Source organism: Aotus nancymaae, unplaced genomic scaffold (genome assembly GCF_030222135.1).
Source record: "Aotus nancymaae isolate 86718 unplaced genomic scaffold, 86718_ANA_hifiasm-v0.15.2.pri h1tg000030l, whole genome shotgun sequence".
Taxonomy (NCBI): domain Eukaryota; kingdom Metazoa; phylum Chordata; class Mammalia; order Primates; family Aotidae; genus Aotus; species Aotus nancymaae.
In genome coordinates this window covers 23,826,713-23,844,413 of record NW_026988443.1, presented here as the reverse complement: position 1 = coordinate 23,844,413, position 17,701 = coordinate 23,826,713, and the positions used below count along the sequence as shown (strand labels likewise).

At 47.4% G+C, this 17,701-nt stretch overlaps 3 protein-coding genes across 10 annotated transcripts in view; 2 read left to right on the top strand and 1 right to left on the bottom strand.

Annotated features, from left to right (window-relative positions):
• Positions 1-477: 477 nt before the first annotated feature.
• The window catches only part of HAS3 (hyaluronan synthase 3), a 41,916-nt gene continuing 24,692 nt past the window's right edge, over positions 478-17,701 (bottom strand). For 6 of the 8 annotated variants that reach the window (XM_012437308.3, XM_021672546.2, XM_021672548.2 and 3 more), the window contains one exon: positions 14,331-17,588. In XM_012437308.3, the coding sequence (XP_012292731.1) occupies positions 16,665-17,588 (924 nt within the window). In that variant the 3' untranslated portion in view covers positions 14,331-16,664. Of the gene's footprint in view, positions 1,227-8,401; positions 10,453-14,330; positions 17,589-17,701 lie in introns of those variants that run through there. The other 2 variants (XM_064383231.1, XM_064383230.1) reach the window with 2 other exon arrangements.
• Positions 484-13,990, top strand: CHTF8 (chromosome transmission fidelity factor 8). Its single transcript, XM_012437323.3, has 4 exons — positions 484-515; positions 10,515-10,573; positions 10,837-10,954; positions 11,359-13,990. The coding sequence occupies exons 2-4, from the start codon at positions 10,551-10,553 to the stop codon at positions 11,581-11,583; spliced, it is 366 nt and encodes a 121-aa protein (XP_012292746.1). The 5' UTR covers positions 484-515; positions 10,515-10,550; the 3' UTR covers positions 11,584-13,990.
• On the top strand, positions 11,580-13,990 carry DERPC (DERPC proline and glycine rich nuclear protein). The gene has a single exon (XM_064383232.1). It carries the CDS (start codon positions 11,580-11,582, stop codon positions 13,152-13,154), a length of 1,575 nt encoding a protein of 524 aa, XP_064239302.1. The 3' UTR covers positions 13,155-13,990.

The following is a 17,701-nucleotide window of genomic DNA, read 5'->3' as shown; positions in this document are numbered from 1 at the left end:
AGTGGTCCTGGCGCATAGCCGGAAGTGCGCAGGCAGTGCTCGCGGCGGCGGCGACGGCGGCGGGAGGTTCGGTTGTCGCCCGTTGGCCGCGCGGCGCCGCGCTGGGCGGCCGCCATTGCAGGTCAGGCCGCGGGCGGGGGGCACGGGAGGCCTTGGGGAGCGAAGGCCGAGCTGGGGATGGGGGCGAGGGCGCGAGGGAGCCGGAAGCTAGGGAGCCGGGGCCGGGCGGGGCGCGCGGCTTGGGGAGAAGAATGGCGAGCCGAGGGGCGGGGAGCGCGGGCGGGGGAGGGGTAGCCGGGAAGGGGGAGGGCGGCGGGAGGGCGGTGCGGAGGTGGGGGCGAGCCCGAAGGGGCCCCCGGAGTGGGAGGGCCGGGAGCGTGGGGGAAGGGAGCGGTGTGGAGACCGAAGGCCGAGGGAAGGAAGGGAGCGAGCAGGGCGGAGCGGGAGAAGGGCGGAAAGTGTGGCCGAGCGCGGGCTGAGGACGGAGAGGGGGCGGCGCGGGCCGGAACCTCGAGGTACGTGCGGGAAGGGGATCTTCCCGGGGTTGGGAGGGAGCCCAGCCCGCTGTGCTTGCGGGAGCGGAGTAGAACTGGAACCTAGGAAGTAGCGGGAATAGCAGAAAGGGGACTTCGGGGTGGGGGGTAGGACCGTGAGATTTTGTTCCAAGGAACATTTGTAATCGTGGAGCGGGGAGGCTTCTGGGAGAGCTAATTGGAAGAGTGGTTGGAGAGTGATTCCAGGCTCTTTTGTGGGTGGGAAGCCGAGAGACTAGTGGGGTGGGGTTCTGGAAGAGCCAAGTTATTGAGAACCGGGAACAATTTAGAGAAGGAGGGTGGTAGAGAAAAGACGTTTAAAGGGTAATCTTTTGGGAGAAGGATGAACGATTTGGAAGATCACTCCGGTGGGGTGGGGTGGAGGAAGGCGGTTTAATGAATAGTTTCCCGGGGAGGCAGGAAAAGGGGTTAAACAGCTTTTAATTTGGAGGCGGGTGGAGAATAGTGGGGAAGCGGATTGAAAAGTCCCAGAAAGTGGGTGGGACTAGAAATAGGAAGTGTTTGTAGTTCTAGCAGAAAGGGTCGGTGGGGGCCGAGAGGGAGTGGGTGGAGAAGGTTGGGGGGCGGGGGAGGAAGAGCTTAGAGGGAGACCCCACACCGAGCTAGAAAGGAAGAGGTTTGGGGAAAGACAGGGGGCGGTAGCATTAAGAGGAGGACAAGCTAAGGATGGGACTGCAGAGTAGCAGAAGATGGAGAAAACTGCAGTAACTCAGATCGACTGAAGCCATCTTTTCCACCCATTGGTACAAACACCAGTTATTGATTCCCTCCAACCTGGGAATCCTAAAATGTGATGGGAAGTATCACGTGTATGCATAGCATCCACACACGTTTTTGAACACACTCTTCACTGAAGTTTGGAAGCATTCAATTACACCAATCCTCCATAAGTCCCTTTTTGGAGGGGAGCAAGCTTCTCATTTAGAAACAGGATTTTTTAGATTTAGTAACATAAGCCTTTCAAGAGACAAGATCCCCTTCAAAAATATAGACCTGTCCCCTTCAGTCACAAAACCACGATAACACTACAAATAAAAATAATCTGTATTCAGTTGTATGTAAAGCATTCCGAGTTCACTTAGTAGAAAGGTACATAGAGACATAGTCATCATATTTACAGAAATGACCTTCCAGAACTTAATTCCTGAAGCAGTTTGGTGAACCACAACTGCCATGTTTGAATTCTCCCATTTTGTAAACTTAATTTTATTCTGGTGACCTGCGGCGTAGAATGCTTTAGTCCATTGTAAACATTCATATGCTGATACAATGTAGTATTAAGACATTCTGTGGGATGAATACTAAGAAAATGCCACCTTCCTCTGGGAAAGCAATAGCTTGACCCTGAAGGCTTACCATGTGTTTAAACACTGCTAAACGTTATCTTCAGTACCTCATTTTTGCAACAGCTTTTGAAATAGGTGTTTATGCCCAATTTATTGTTAGGAAAACACGTGAGGTTAAACAACCCACTGTCACATATGGGCTAGGTGGCAAAATCACAGAATCCAAGTCTGTATGATGAGTGCTTCACTGTGTCCCTAAACAAAGTATCCACCCTGGGATTAAAACAAAAAAAACAGCTCAATAAATGCCAGCTGTTGGCCTAGCAAAAAATTAAAAATTATGGATATTTGCACTCTAGAATAATTGATTCCACCCCAGTTTAGAAAAGAACGTTTAAGGATTGGGAATTTAAAGCCTTGGTTTCTTGTCTTTAGAAAAAAGAAAATATGAAGTGAAACAATTTCTAAAACATTGTTTAGCGTTATTAAAATTTAGTTATTTGTAGTGAGGTTAAACCATTGAGTTAAAGCCCCTTTTTTTGCTATAAGCCCTATGTTTTGTTTAATTGGATACATAGCACTTTCTTCTGCCACATTTTATTTTGAAGGATTATGAGGATCATTGCTCAGGCTGTTCTGTTCTCTGTAACTCAGTAATCTTTTAACAATTTAATATTTAACAATTCAGAGACCAGAGGATAAGGATTAAATTTTATAGAAGATTAAAATGAATACTTGACAAAGAACATCCTCTAGTCTCATGACTTATTTTCTGTCACACTCAGGAGCAGAGGTGTAGGGTAAAGCTGTGTACTAGAGGTGGCATTGAGTAGATTTTTCTAAAAGTTTCAAAAACCAAAACATCTTGATTGGATGTGATAAAAAGCAAGTACTTGTTTGTAACTGCCTGCCCCACAGATGGCAATAGTTACTTTGGTGGCAAGTTACAAGGTCTTCCCCAGGGGTTACTTACTTGTCATTTTGTAAGAGATGCTGTGAGAATGAGGGTAATATTTGTAAAGCAGCAGCAGTTCTTGTGCAAAAGTGCTTTACAAGAGGGGACTATGTGAGGAGAACTGCAAGAGGAGGCCGGATTGTGGAGGGGTTAGGGTTCATATCCCAGCTCTAGGATTAACTAGTTGTGTGACCAGTTAACATTAGCTCCTCTAAGCCTGTTTCCTGGTTTGTGAAATAGGAGTGAGAAGACTGCTAAAATCATAGAGTGTTAGGGTGAAATGAGAGGATCTAGATAAATGTTGGAAAAAGGCTAGCTATGTGAGAAATGAAGCCTTTTATATTATAAAGATAATGCTCTGCCCGGACTTTTCTTAAGAAATTGTGGTGGTACTTTGATTTGTCGGGGTTTTTTTTTTTTTTTTTAGTTGGAGTTTTGCTCTGTTGCCCAGGCTGGAGTGCAGTGGCCCCAATCTCACTGCAGCCTCTGCCTCCCGGGTTCAAGCAATTATCCTGCCTCAGCCTCTTGAGTAGCTGGGATTATAGGTGTGCACCACTATGCCTGGCTAATTTTTTTTTTTTAACTGAGTGCAGTGAACCAGGGATAATTTTTCTATTTTTAGTAGAGACGGGGTTTCACCTTGTTAGTCAAGCTGGTCTCGAACTCCTGACCTCATGATCTCCCTGCTCAGCCTCCCAGAATGGGATTGCAGGTGTGAGCTACTGCACCCTGGGGGTTTTTTATGATAATAGTTAACTAACTTCAGAAGAGAGAAGCCAAATGATGGTTAAATAGGGTGTATCTCAGATTGGTCTGATTCCAGCCAAAGCTTTTGGATTTTGGGTAGGGTTCCCATTGTGAGTCTGGATTGATTCTTTGAATGCTGCGCCTTTTTAAGGGAAAAAAAGTTTCCTGAGCTAAAGTCATTTGACTAATTTAGGAATACAGAATTTATGTATCGTTTAGTTCATTTAGCTGTATGAAGGCCTGTAAAGATCAAGTAGAAAAACTTTTTTCCCCCTCTCATGAGACTGGGGACAGGGGACATAATTTTATTGCAGGGAAAGATTTGGTTTTCTTTATACCTTCTTATCTCTCCAAGGCTACACATGAGTTGTGGCCTGTGAGACTGATACCATGCTGTAATATAATTAATTTAAATAATCTTTTTGAAAAGCTGCATCACAAAAGTCTCTCCCTGGCTCTAAAGTTAGCCTTGTCGACCTGGAATTATTGTTCCTAACTGGAAACATGTTAGTCCTAGCCAAATGTGGTACTGGACTCAGCTCTTAAGACAGAGTTGGTCAGCATGGTGGGTCATGCCTGTAATCCCAGCACTTCGGAGGCCAAGGTGGGTGGATCACTTGAGGTCAGGAGTTCGAGACCAGCCTGGCCAACATGGTAAAACCCTGTCTCTACTAAAAATACAAAAATTAGCCAGGCATAGTGGCAAGACGCCTGTATTCCCAGCTACTCTGGAGGCTGAGGCAGGAGAATCGCTTGAAGCTGGGAGGCAGAGATTGCAGTGAGCTGAGATGCCACAGCACTCCAGCCTGGGAGACAGAGCAAGACTCTGTCTCAAAAAAAAAGTTGCTGGGAGAGCCCTGCCACTGACTCCCTTTCAGTTCTTGTCTTCATATATAGTGTATTCATCAAACTGTGCCTTCAGATGCTCTTGATAGAGCTGTGATTTCTAAACCTTACAACAAACAACTAGAAATTGCTCTAGTTGTCTTTCAGTGTTGCTGGAATGAATTGAGACTGAAGACTTAGACGTATTTTTCTTATACAGAGAATTTTTCACTGTTACATTTGTTATTACTAATAGGGTTTTATTTGTATTATACTACTACTTCAACTCTTGTTCCTACTCAGTCTACTTTCAAGGGGGTAGGGGCACATTGGGCTGCATTTTCTCATATGCTTTTTTTTTTTTTTTTTTTTTTTTTTTTGAGACAGAGTTTCGCTCTTGTTGTCCAGGCTGGAGTGCAATGGCGTGATCTCAGCTCACTGCAACCTCCGCCTCCTGGTTTCAGGCAATTCTCCTGCCTCAGCCTCCTGAGTAGCTGGGATTACAGGCAGGCGCCACCATGCCCAGCTAATTTTTTGTATTTTTAGTAGAGACGGGGTTTCACCATGTTGACCAGGATGGTCTCAATCTCTTGACCTCGTGATCCCCCCGCTTTGGTCTCCCAAAGTGATGGGATTACAGGCGTGAGCCACCGCGCCCGGCCACGCTTTTTTTTTTGAGACATTCTCACTCTGTCGCCCAGGCTGCTGTGCAGTGACGCAGTTTCGGCTCACTGCAACCTCTGCCTCCTGGGTTCAAGCGATTCTCTTGCCTCAGCCTCCGAGTAGCTGGGACTACAGGCGTGTGCCACCATGCCTGGGTAATTTTTTTGTATTTTTAGTAGAGATGGGGTTTCACCGTTTTAGCCAGGATGGTCTCTATCTCCTGACCTCATGATCCACTCGCCTTGGCCTCTCAGAGTGCTAGGATTACAGGTGTGAGCCATGACACCCGGCCTCACATGCTTTTTAATCAACTCCACTCTGAATGAAATACATACTCCCTGCCACCTCCATCAGTTGTGTCCTCAGGGAAGTACTCAGGGATCACTACCTAATATGACCCTACAAACAGTTGCATAGAGTAGAATCTCAAGGAGCAAGTAAAGAAATAATGAAAGTCAGGTGTTACAGGATATTTTAAGGTGCTAAAGTAGAATTTTAAAATTTATTTAAGGGATGCCCTCCTCTACATTCCTGACTAGTAAAACACTTGCATGTTTATAAATTAACTAACTGTAGCCAGAGCTGTCCACAGGTTCCTGTGAACTAAACTCTTAGAAACTGGGCTTGAACTTAATTTCTACATGCATCTGCAGCATCCCAATAGGTTTAGTATAAAACAAGTTTTTACTAGTCTGACAGTGTGTGGCGATAAGATGGTGAGGCTGTGGACCACAGAACTATTTGCAGGAGCATTGCTAGATGTCTGGTGATGCCATAGTTGTACACAGGCAGAGCCTCCTTACATCAGTGTGTAAAGGTGTGCGTTCTCATTGAAGCACGGGGGATTGGTATGCAAGTACAACTGTGCTACCCCAGCAACCAAATGTGTTTTCCACACCACTATTCTGAATTCCTGTTCTAACAGAAGACTGTCCAGGAAATGGAGAATGCATTGAAAATATTACTGCATTCTCTTTTTCTCAGGCACGTGGTCACAGCGCTTAACGATTGATTTTGGTTGTCAGGAAGTAGGCCTCTGCCTCCTTCCCTGCCTTGATCTTCCTAGAATGTACCATGTACCTAAGTGAACACCTTATTGCTTCTCTAAAACCACCTGTATTCTGGAAGATTTGTGCTCGAAGAATTTAAAATTAAAAAAAAAAAAAAAACCTGTATTTTCCTGTCACTTATACCCATCCAGGAAAATATACTGCGTCATCATCAAAAACATATTTGCAAGAACCCCTTCTCAGTCTTGTGTGCGTTATTGAGCCTTTTTTGATTCATGGCTAAAATATACCCCTCCTTAAATTATAGTCAAAATGGTGGATCAAATTGCTGATTTTCTTATCCCACTGTCTAAAAAATTAAGCTTATCTCAATAGAACCTTGGAGTCTTTAAAGCACCTTAGCATATGTTATATTTGATCTTTGCAATAGTTTAATAGGACATAATCTAGGTGTCATAGTCATAAAGAGACTTGGGGCCGGGCGCGGTGGCTCAAGCCTGTAATCCCAGCACTTTGGGAGGCCGAGGCGGGTGGATCACGAGGTCAAGAGATCGAGACCATCCTGGTCAACATTGTGAAACCCCGTCTCTACTAATACAAAAAAATTAGCTGGGCATGGTGGCGCGTGCCTGTAATCCCAGCTACTCAGGAGGCTGAGGCAGGAGAATTGCCTGAACCCGGGAGGCGGAGGTTGCGGTGAGCCGAGATCGCGCCATTGCACTCCAGCCTGGGTAACGAGAGCAAAACTCCGTCTCAAAAAAAAAAAAAAAAAAAAAAGAGACTTGGGACTTGTTTCTTACTATACAATAAAGAGCTCTGCACTTAAAGGAGAGCTGAATTTAGGCCTTCTGATTTTAAATTGTTATCCTTCAAGAAACCTTATTAAAGGATTTTTAAAGTGCTCTTAGTTCTGTTGATGGTAGCGGTGGGGCCTCTTATCTTTGGGTTCTGAGCTTGTGTACTACCCCTTCTCCAGTGGTCCCACAACCTGTGCTGGTGCAGAAAGTCTGACTCAGTTCAAGAATGCTCTCTTAGTTACATATTGCCCTTCTGACCAGTTCTTGCATGTACTCGATGCCTGCTGGAGGCCTTGATTCCTTTTCATTCTCATTAATACTTTTTTTTTTTTTTACCTTTGGGAAGGCAGAATTGCGTAGTGATTATGAGTGTAGATAGTCAGATGGCCTAGATTTCTACTCTGTCTCATAGCAGCTGTGTGTGTCCAACATACAAGCAAGTAACAATCTGTGTATGCCTCAGTAGCCTCATCTGCAAAATAGGAATAAATACCTATGTCATAAACTTGTTAAAATGGTTGAATGAGAAACCAGCAATATATGTGCACAGCAAAAATTCAAAATGTATTAGTTTGCTACTTATATTTGAATTTAAAAAGTCTAGTGAGTTGACCAATTTCATGTTCCCAAAGTATGTGGTGCTTTAGGAATAGAGCCATACTATAAGGGTGTTGGCAAAATACTTTTCCCTGGAGATCCAAAAGGAAGATTGACATACCAATAAAGAAATCTCAACCTAGCACAGTGGTTCACACCTGTAATCCCACCACTTTGGGAGGCTGAAGCAGGAGGATCCAAGAAACCAGCTGGGTGCAGTGGCTCACTCCTGTAATTCCAGTACTTTGGGAGGCCAGGGCAGGCGGATCACCTCACGTCAGGAGTTCAAGACCAGCCTGGCCAATGTAGTGAAACCCTGTCTCTACTAAAAATACAAAAATTATCCGGGCGTGGTGGCAGGTGCCTGTAATCCCAGGTACTCAGGCTGAGGCAGGAGAATCGCTTGAACCCGGGAGGCAGAGGTTTTGGTGAGCTGAGATCATGCCACTGCATTCCAGCCTGGGTGACAGAGTGAGACTCCATCTCAAAAAAAACACACAAAAATCTGTTTAACATTTTAATCAGGTGTTTGCTGAGCTTGAGCACAATTATAACACCTGTTAACTTTCCATACTATAGTTGGTAAACATTGAACTAATAACCTTCTACTAAACTCCATATAGACATTGATAGGACTTGCCAGAAGCTGTAATTTTGTCCCATATCCCTTCAAACACCCATGAATCTATCCTTCCTAGAAAATGAACCCAATTGTCTTTAGGCAAAAATGTCCCGTTCTTGTAAAGTACTCCAGATTTGCCACCAGGTGGTGCTGCTGTTACATAAAATGAAAAGGTATTGTCTTTTTTGTTTTGGTGGGTGGGGTGGGGAGAAGACAGTGTCTTGCTCTGTTTCCCAGGTTGGAGTGCAGTGGTGTGATCTTGGCTCACTACAACCCCCGTCTCCCAGGTTCCAGTGATTCTCATGCCTCAGTCTCCCGAGTAGCTGGGACTACAGGCACCACACCCAGCTAATTTTTTGTATTTTTCATAGAGATAGAGTTTTGCCATGTTGGCCAGGCTGGTCTTGAACTCTTGACCTCAAGTGATCCGCCTACCTTGGCCTCCCAAACTGCTGGGATTACAGGCATGAGCCACCGTGCCCAGCTAAAGTCTGTTATCTAAGTATTGGGATATTTTCATATCGAAGTGAAAGGTGGTCAAAGCTTTTGATGAGAGTCACATCAGAAGTCAGCTTACCATTCACTAAAGGTGTTTGGAGGATTTTTTCAGTTTCTTTGGCTTTAATTTTTGAGACAGAGTCTGATACTGATGCCCAGAGTGGAGTGGAGTGGAGTGGAGTGGAGTGGAGCAATCTCAGCTCACTGTAATCTTTGCCTCACAGGATTCAGGCGATTCTATTTTTTTTTTTTTTAAGAGGTGGGGTCTCGCTCTGTTACCCAGGCTGGAGTGCAGTGGCTGTTCACAGGTGCGATCCCACTACTGATCAGCATGAAAGTTTTTGACCTGCTCCGTTTTGGACCTGGGCCGATTCACCCTTACTTAGGCAACCTGGTGGTCCCCTGCTCCCGGGAGGTAACCATATTGATGCCGAACTTAGTGTGGACACCCAATTGGCATAGTGCACTACAGCCCAGAACTCCTGGGCTCAAGTGCTCCTCCCACCTCAGCCTCCTGGGTAGCTGGGACTACAGGCACACGCCACTGCGCCTGGTCAGGCGATTCTTCTACTTCAGCCTCCTGAGTAGCTGGGATTACTGGGGCCTGCCACCATGCCTGGCTAATTTGTGTATTTTTAGTAGAGACTGGGTTTCACTGTGTTTGCCAGGTTGGTCTCAAACTCCTGACCTCAAGTGATTCAACCGCCTCAGCCTCCTAAAGTGCTGGGATTATAGGCCTGAGCCACCACACCTGGCCCCTTTGGCTTTATTTTTAAAGGGAGACCCTTTGAACCTTGATAACCAAGGAGGTAAACTTGAAGCTCGTATCATTACCAAAGAAAAAGTAAAATCTTAAATTCCATAGGCTTTTTTTTTTTAGAAACATAGTAGGAAATAGACTACCCTAGGCTGGGCACAGTGACTCATGCCTGTAATCCCAACACTTTGAGAAGCCAAGGTGGGAGGATCACTTAAGCCCAGGAAGTAAAGGCTTCAGTGAGCTGTGATCTTTCTGCTGCACTCCAGCCTGGGCGACAGAGTGGGACCCTGTCTCAAAAGAAGATAAAAAAGAGACTGGGCGTGGTGGCTCACACCTGTAATCCCAGCACTTTGGGAGGCCGAGGCGATAGGATCATGAGGTCAAGATATCAAGACCATTCTGGCCAACATGGTGAAACCCTATCTCTACTAAAATTACAAAAACTGGCTGGGCACGGTGGCGCCTGCCTGTAGTCCCAGCTCAGGAGGCTGAGGCAGGAGAATTGCTTGAACCTGGGAGGCAGAGGTTACAGCAAGATGAGATAGTGCCACTGCACTCCAGATCTGGTGACAAAGAGAGACTCTATCTTAAAAAAAAATCCTTGAGAAAGGCACGTTAGCATAGTGATCAAGAGTATGGTCTTTGCAGTCTATGTCTTAGGTTCATATCATCTTTGTCTTAGTAGCTATGTGATCTTGATTACTTTTGCACATACAGTTGACCACTGGTGATCTTAAGCAACCTTATCTCGTGTACAGTATCGGTTAAAGAATACTTCCATTTATGGCATTGTTAGAGGAACAAGATAAAATGTATCTAAACCACTTAGAAAAGCACACAGTAATAAATGTTAGTTGTCAGCTGGGCATGGTGTCTCACACCTGTAATTCCAGCACTTTGGGGAGGCCAAGGCGGGCAGATCACGTAGTCAGGAGTTCAAGACCAGCCTGGCCAACATGGTAAAACCCCATCTCCACTAAAAATACAAAAATTTAGCTGGGCGTGGTGGTAGGTACCTGTAATCCCAGTGACTCGGGAGGCTGAGGCAGGAGAATCGATTGAACCCAGGAGACGAAGGCTGCAGTGAGCTGAGATTGCACCACTGCACTCCAGCCCGGGCGACAGTGCAAGACTCCGTCTTAGGGAAAAAAAAAAAATTAGTTGTCATTATATAAATCTCTTTTTCTTTTTTCTCTACAGCTTGTTTTCACTTGATATTTTAAAGACAGAAAGCTCATGGTGCAAATTGTTATTTCCAGGTGAGCACATTTTGAGATTTTAAAATTTGGCTTGAAATGATGTGGGCTATAGAGGTGTGAGATGTTTCTGGAAGAATCAGGGTCCTTAGGTGCATCTTGCACAAATCCTTGCATTCTCATCTCTAGTTCAGTGCCTAGCACTGCCCAATTTCCCAAGAATTTATGTCCAACAAAGAGGTCCTTTGGACCTTGAATGGTGGTGTAGGACACTATTCATCCTTCACCCCTCAAAAATATTGTAACCGCCAGCCCTTTGCTTGCAGTGCGAGGGCTGGAGGCCTGGCAGAATGGGTGCTGATGGAGCTACAGGGGGAGATCGAGGCTCGCTACAGCACTGGATTAGCTGGAAACCTCCTGGGAGACCTACATTACACCACTGAGGTGAGGGGGCTTTTCTTTCCCTGCCTAATGCCTCAGGAAAGCAAGCTACACCAAGGTGGTGCTCCCAGGACCCAGAGTGAGGACTGCCTCAGGTTTGTTATTCAGGGTCTAGCTAATCTGCGATGCTCTCTGCTTGTTCTCCCCCTACCTCTACAGTAGCAGGGAAATTTAATTTTGGGGAATCTGGAAAGCTCACATTTCTGAAAGTGGAAATACTCTTATGTGGGGCTAGAAAGAGTAAAAAGAGCACATGGGTGGGTGGTCCAGTGTGGCTGCTCAACAATGGCAGAGCTAGACCAGGGAGTGGAGGTGCCAGCATAGCCTGCCAAGAGCAGCTTTAGGAGGCACCTGAGTGTTATGGCCTTGCCCTGAACCTCAGGAATCTTGTTCTTGTTCTGCCAAAGGGAATCCCTGTGCTGATCGTGGGGCATCATATCCTGTATGGGAAAATCATCCACCTGGAGAAACCTTTTGCAGTCCTTGTCAAACACACTCCTGGGGATCGGGACTGTGATGAGCTTCGCCGTGAGACTGGCACCCAGTATCTGGTGACAGCACTCATCAAAAACAAGATCCTTTTCAAAATCCGTCCCAAGCCCATTATCACCAACGTCCCCAAGAAAGTATGAAAGAACCTCGGATTTTCCCTAGAGAGCGGCCAACTCCTTGGACTCGTGCTCCACTGCCACCTCGAGGACGGCTCAACGGTTCCCTGGGACCACAGGGAGGTCCTGTTCTGAACACAGGCCACCCACTGGGTGTGAACTCAGATCCCTTCCTTATGGCAGCCGGTTCTCTTGGTGGAAATCTGGCCCCATTTCCAAGGAACCCGTCTCCTTTTCCAGCTTCATCGGGCTCATTGGCTTCAAATCCAGCACCTTTCCCAGCTGGTACTCGTGACCCAAGCATGGCTTCTTTTCCAAGAGGGATGAATCCCACTGGCACAGGTGCAGTTTCTTTCCCAAGGCCTGCTGGCCTCTTGGGGCCAGCCCCGGGCCCAGGCCCTGTGGTAAACCCTAGGACAGGGGGTCTTCCAGGCCCAGGGCCTCTGTCTAACCCCAGGTTAGGGGGTCTCCCAGGATCAGGTCCTATGTCCAATCCAAGAGCAGGTGGTCTCCTGGGAGCAGGTCCTGACCCCAGAAGTGGTGGTCCCATGGGCCCCGGATCTGGACCTAACCTGAGAGCAGGTGTTGTGTTGAGCTCTGGGAATGGTCCTCCCAATCCTAGGCCAGTTGGCCTGGGCCCAGGATCAAACCCCAATCTGAGATCAGGCTTTTTAGGGTCAAACCCTGCCCCCAGGTCAGGTGTGTTTACAGGCCCAGGCCTTGGGCCCAACCCAAGACCAAGTGGCCTGGGCCCAAGCCCTAATATAGATGCCAGAGCAGGTGGCCTCTTGGGCACAGGATCTGGTCTTAACTTAAGAATGGCTGGACCTCAAGGCCTCGATCTTGCCCCCATTCTCAGAGCAGCAGGTCTTTTAGGAGCAAATTCAGCTTCTTTCTCACAGGCTTCTGGAAACATGGGCCCAAGCCCATCCTCCATGGCAAGAGTACCTGCCCCCATGGGCCCAAACTCAGGTCCTGGCTCTCGGGGAATTGGCCTTACAGGGCCACACCCATCTCCCATGTCAAGGGCTCCTGTCCCCATAGGCCCTAATTCGGCTCATTTCTCAAGGCCAAGTGGCCCCATGGGGGTAAATGCCAATCCGTTTCCCAGGGGAGTGGGTTCATCTGCCTTCCCTCAATCTTCTGGCCCATTGGCATCAAACCCAGCTACCTTCCAAAGGTCTGCTGGCCTCCAGGGCTCAAATCCAACAGTTTTCCCAAGAGCCTCTGGGCCACTTGGCCCCAACCCAGCTAACTTCCCAAGGGCCGCTGGCCTGCAGGGTCCAAGTCCAGCTACCTTCCCAAGGTCTACTGGCCCATTAGGCTCTGGTCAAGTTGCTTTCCCCAGGTCAGCTGCTGGGCACCTGGGCTCTTCTCCAGCAGGCCCTGTGGGTATCAACCCAGCTCCTTTTGCAAGGCCAACTGGGACCCTGGGTCTCAACCCAGCTTCCTTTCCAAGGATGAATGGCCCTGCAGGCAAGAGTTTGGTCCCATTTCCCAGAGTGGGGAGCCTCCCTGGCACAAACCCAGCTGCTTTCCCGAGACCAGGGGGTCCAATGGCTGCAATATACCCAAATGGAATGTTACCCCCTTAAACACCATTTTCCCTCCAGGACCACCTTGGTTTCTAGGCACTGTGGTTCTTGGCAGGGGCTGTCTCTTAGGTAAAAGGGTAGTTGTGGAGCTACAGTCTGAAGAACATAGCTGGGGCTCAAGTTCAAATGAGCCATCTTTTTCTTCTGCGTTTTTCTTGACTGAAGGTGAGATGTTATTTGTGGCATGTGAACTGTGGCAGGTGGGAATAATCCTGGCCTTGAGAAAAAGGATCTCCAGCTCCCAGAAGCCTGCTGTGCTTTCGTCCCGCAGCTTTCTGCCCATTGTTTCTTACTAGTTTCTTGAATTGTTCTTGTGGACTTTTCCTCAGGGATACATTGGCCTGCAGGTCCCAGTTCACATGTAGTCCCCTGCTCACCATTGGAGAATCAGCTCACTGCTCTCTAGAAATGTGGTGTTGGTGAACAGATCATGCTTCTATAGCTCTGACCTGGGCAGCTTGGACCTGGTCATCCTCTACTGCCATACCTTTCCCTGGGGGCTTGAACACAGAACAGGGAGATGGACAACCACTTCAAAGACACACCGAATGCAGTTTCTGCTTGACTGACTGGGCCTGCACCTCTCTTTTCCTGGGACTTAGAGGTGGCCAGATTTAAGGCTCTGCTCATCCAACTCCCTCCTTACTGGTACTCCCAATCAAAGAACCTCAAAAATTTAAACTGATGTGGATGGGAATATGGGAATTGGGGTGGGGGTGGGGGAATGAAGGGAATAAATCACTGTGCTTTGTTCAGCCTGATGTGAAAGGATGGTTGGTGGTTTTCTTGCATTGTATCTTTTCTTACTGTTTCTTTAATAAATGGGATGAGAGGGCTGCTGGTGTCACTCTTATTACCTGTTTGATTGACGATAGGGAAGGAAGTTTACTCTGCTTTTGTTCTAGCGTGGCCAGAGTCTTTTATATCTTGTCAGCTAAAACACTTTTGCTCCAAGAGGAAACAAGCTTTGGTTTTTGGCCTTAGCAAGGGCTCATTCATCTGCCAGTTATTTCACCAAAGACCCTCTACACTGAAAGTGAAGCCCCCATGAGTATACAGTTACCAGAATGGACATGTTGCCCAGTCTTGAGTCCCTCCAACAAAACTCTATTTTAAGAAGTCCCTCTTTTGAAACTGGAATAAAGAGCTAGGCTTTCATTAAGTACAAAGTAGTAGTTCAGAGATAACCAGCATATGTGAGAATCTTTATTTTGACAAATAAGTGCAGTATAAAAAACTTGATCTGAAAAGTTAAAAAAAAAAAAAACAGGTAAAAATAAATATGTTTACAAATTATTGTAAAAACAATACAAAAGAGGATTAGAATTCTCAGTGAGGAAAAACCAAAATGCGTCCAATTGTATAAAGGCTCTTCCCTTGCCAGAAACGGGAATAAAGCTGAAGACCCAGTTTGGTTTTGCTGCTGAAAAATACACAAAATAACTTAGAAAAACCAATCGAGGTCAAACGTTGTGAGCCCACTACTTGTACCTGCCTATTTTTGATTTGAGGAAAGTTGACCAGAGTGCAAGGCAGAGCTGATGGTAGGACAGCCAGGAGAGCCTGTCATCGTACATTAATCTTCAAGTAAATGCTGAAGAAAAGCCCTTAGTGAACTTGGTTGACCGGATTTCCTCCATTCTAATGCTCAAAATAGTTTACTTCTTGGCCAGCAGAACGATTGCCTGGAGCAGCTGCCTTAGCAAATGCTTGCTGCCTTCCAGCTTTCATGGGTTGGGTCCTATGTCAACCACCAGTCTTAGCAGAAACTCAAAGTCTGTGTGATGTGGCAACTGTTGGCTACACCTGGAAAACCCTTGAGTTCATGGGAGATGAAGGAAAGCACCAGAGTTTGCCCATCTGTGGCTCAGAGCACACTTTGCGTCTTTGTAGGAAGCACCTCGGTACACTAGAGGCTTGCCCTCTCTGCTGCTGTCCATGTTAGTGCTGGTTCTGCACGGGCTAGCTGGCCCCTCAGCAATGACATTTGGAGGGCAAGCAAGCAACCTCTAAGGATCCCAGGTTTTAAACTTAAAAGCTGAGAACAGCATGGATTGCAAGTCACTGGAATGTGGCTTCCCCTCATTCCCCAAAAGCAGCAGAGGGAAAACAGCCTTAGAAGACGTGAGAGAGAAAGCAAGAACCTTAGGATGCAGGAACCAATTCCATCTCCCAGTTTGGTTTCTGGAAAGAAGCAAGCAATGCAGTGACTGTCACAACTTGGCTCTAAGAATTTCCTGGAGAAGCCACTGAGGAGAATGGATGGTCTTAAAGATGATAACCATTTTGGATTTGAGAATTCACTTTGGGAACACTGAAAAGCTTTCCATTGGAGATGATTGTCAAGAACAGTAGCCTGAACGTCACACATGCTAACCCGACTGCCAAGGAATCTGTCCAAGGAGCTACAAGATTGTAGCCAATTTGATCAGAGGCTCCTCATAGTTCCCATATGTTCCGAGAACAGGCTTGCCTCCTGTGGAGGGTTCTATAAGAGCCTGGGCTCTGCCCCAGTTGCTACCTTGAAAAACTTACCCATGATGATAACAGTAGAAGAGGTGACTGCTGTTACACCTCAAAAACTGTGCCTTTGAAGAAAGTGAAGTGAGTGTTTTAGCCTCAGATCAGAGCTGAATTTGAGAGGAATTCAGAGTATACAGGTTAAAATACCAAGACTTCACTTCTTTTCTGAACATGTTGGGGCTTAATCTTTTTATCTCCCCAGCAGAGATCACTGAAGCTTAAGAGCCCATCTAGACGTCTGAGCAATTTTCAGGTGGAACACCCAAGGCCTCCATATAGCTTATGGCCTCCTTTAGCACCACCACAATCTCTTTGTTCCTCCTGGCAAACTTTCCTTTTCAGTGTACACTTTTAAAAGCAGTTCAGTGCTAACTCCCTGCTGGTTTGGTTCATCCCTGGAATGTTGATGTGGAGTGGAGTATCTCACATAAAGCACCATTCCTAGACCCTGTTTTCTGATGTCCAAAGATCAGGCTTCTGGGCCTTGTATCTCAGGCACAATCTTATTGCATTGATGACTACTTAGGGGTGGGGTAGGGGTAACATACACTAACCAGCCCAGCTTGCTCAGTAGAAATTCTCCTGCCACCTCTGGTTGTGTTCAGATAGGCTGGGAGAACCTCTTTCCACAGGTTGCCATCATTCAGGTACCTATCACAAGCTGCCACTAAATGGGACTTACTTGGCTTAGCACACTTCTGAGTGCCCTCTGGAGCCCAGGGGGAGGCTACTGCCTATGTGCAGATGCAAGCAGACAGGTAGCCTGGAAACAGAAGCTGCTCCTGCCCTGCACCTGGGGATCAGTGCTGCCTCCTCTAAGCAGAGCTTCCAGGCCACACGTCACCATTCTTTGCATTTTAGATTTGTCCTTTGGACCATTAAGAGACTAAAACACAGCACTCCCTCCTCCCTCCCACCCCATCTTTTCTTCTGTTCCCCTTCCCTCCCTTACCCATTGCACTTTACCCGCTCTGCTTGGGGGTCATGTCACACCTCAGCAAAAGCCAAGCTATACTGCTCTGGCTTCTTCCCACATCGCCGGGCAATGATGGCCAGATACAGCATGAGGAGGGCCACCCAGTAGCAGCCATACAGGATGGCTCCAGAGACAAGAAAGGCTAGCTCCGTCTCACTGAACAGGTCCTGGCAATAAGCTGTGTAGGCCAGCCCTCCCAGGAGAACTGCCACCCAGATGGACACAGGGATGAGGCCAATGAAGTTCACCACGATGGTTTTTCGGCCAGAGGTGCCCCAGCCAGACTTGTTGATGGTAGCAATGGCAAAGATCTTGGCTGGCAGAAGGCTGGACATATAGAGGAGGGAGTAGAGGGACATAAAGATCATCTCTGCATTGCCCCGAAGGAAGCAGGCGTAGGTGGCCTTGATGATGCCCACCAGCTGCACCGTCAGCAGGAAGAGGAGAATGTTCCAGATGCGGCCACGGTAGAAAAGCTGTATGACGGTGGCAATGAGGAAGAAGGGGAAGAAACCCGTGACCACTGACTCGTAGGTCATCCAGAGGTGATGCTTATGGAACCACAGAGAGTTGTAGAGCCACTCCCGGAAGTAAGACTTGCTCCAGCGGGTTTGCTGGTTGAGCCACCGGAGGTATTTAGTGGGGGTCTCTGTGAGGCATTTGGAGCGTGCGGTATACTTAGTTCGGTAGCCAAGGCTCAGGACTCGGTTGGTGAGGTGCCGGTCATCCCCGAAGCTGCACTTGCTGCCTAGGAACTTCTGATGGTACCAGTCCTCCAGGAACTGCTGGAGCAGACTGTTGCGGTACATGCCCAAGGGCCCGCTAATACACTGCACGCAACCAAAGTAGGACTGGCAGGCCCGCTCTACGTTGAAGGCCATCCAGTACCGCACGCTGCTCAGGAAGGAAATCCACGAGTCGTACTTGTTCAGGATCTGCAAGGGAATAGAGACGCTGGGCCTCCCCACCTAACGACCTACACCTGGAGGACACAGACACCAGAGACCACGAGGCCTCCTTACCATGGCTTCTCTGGCCCATTGCTCAG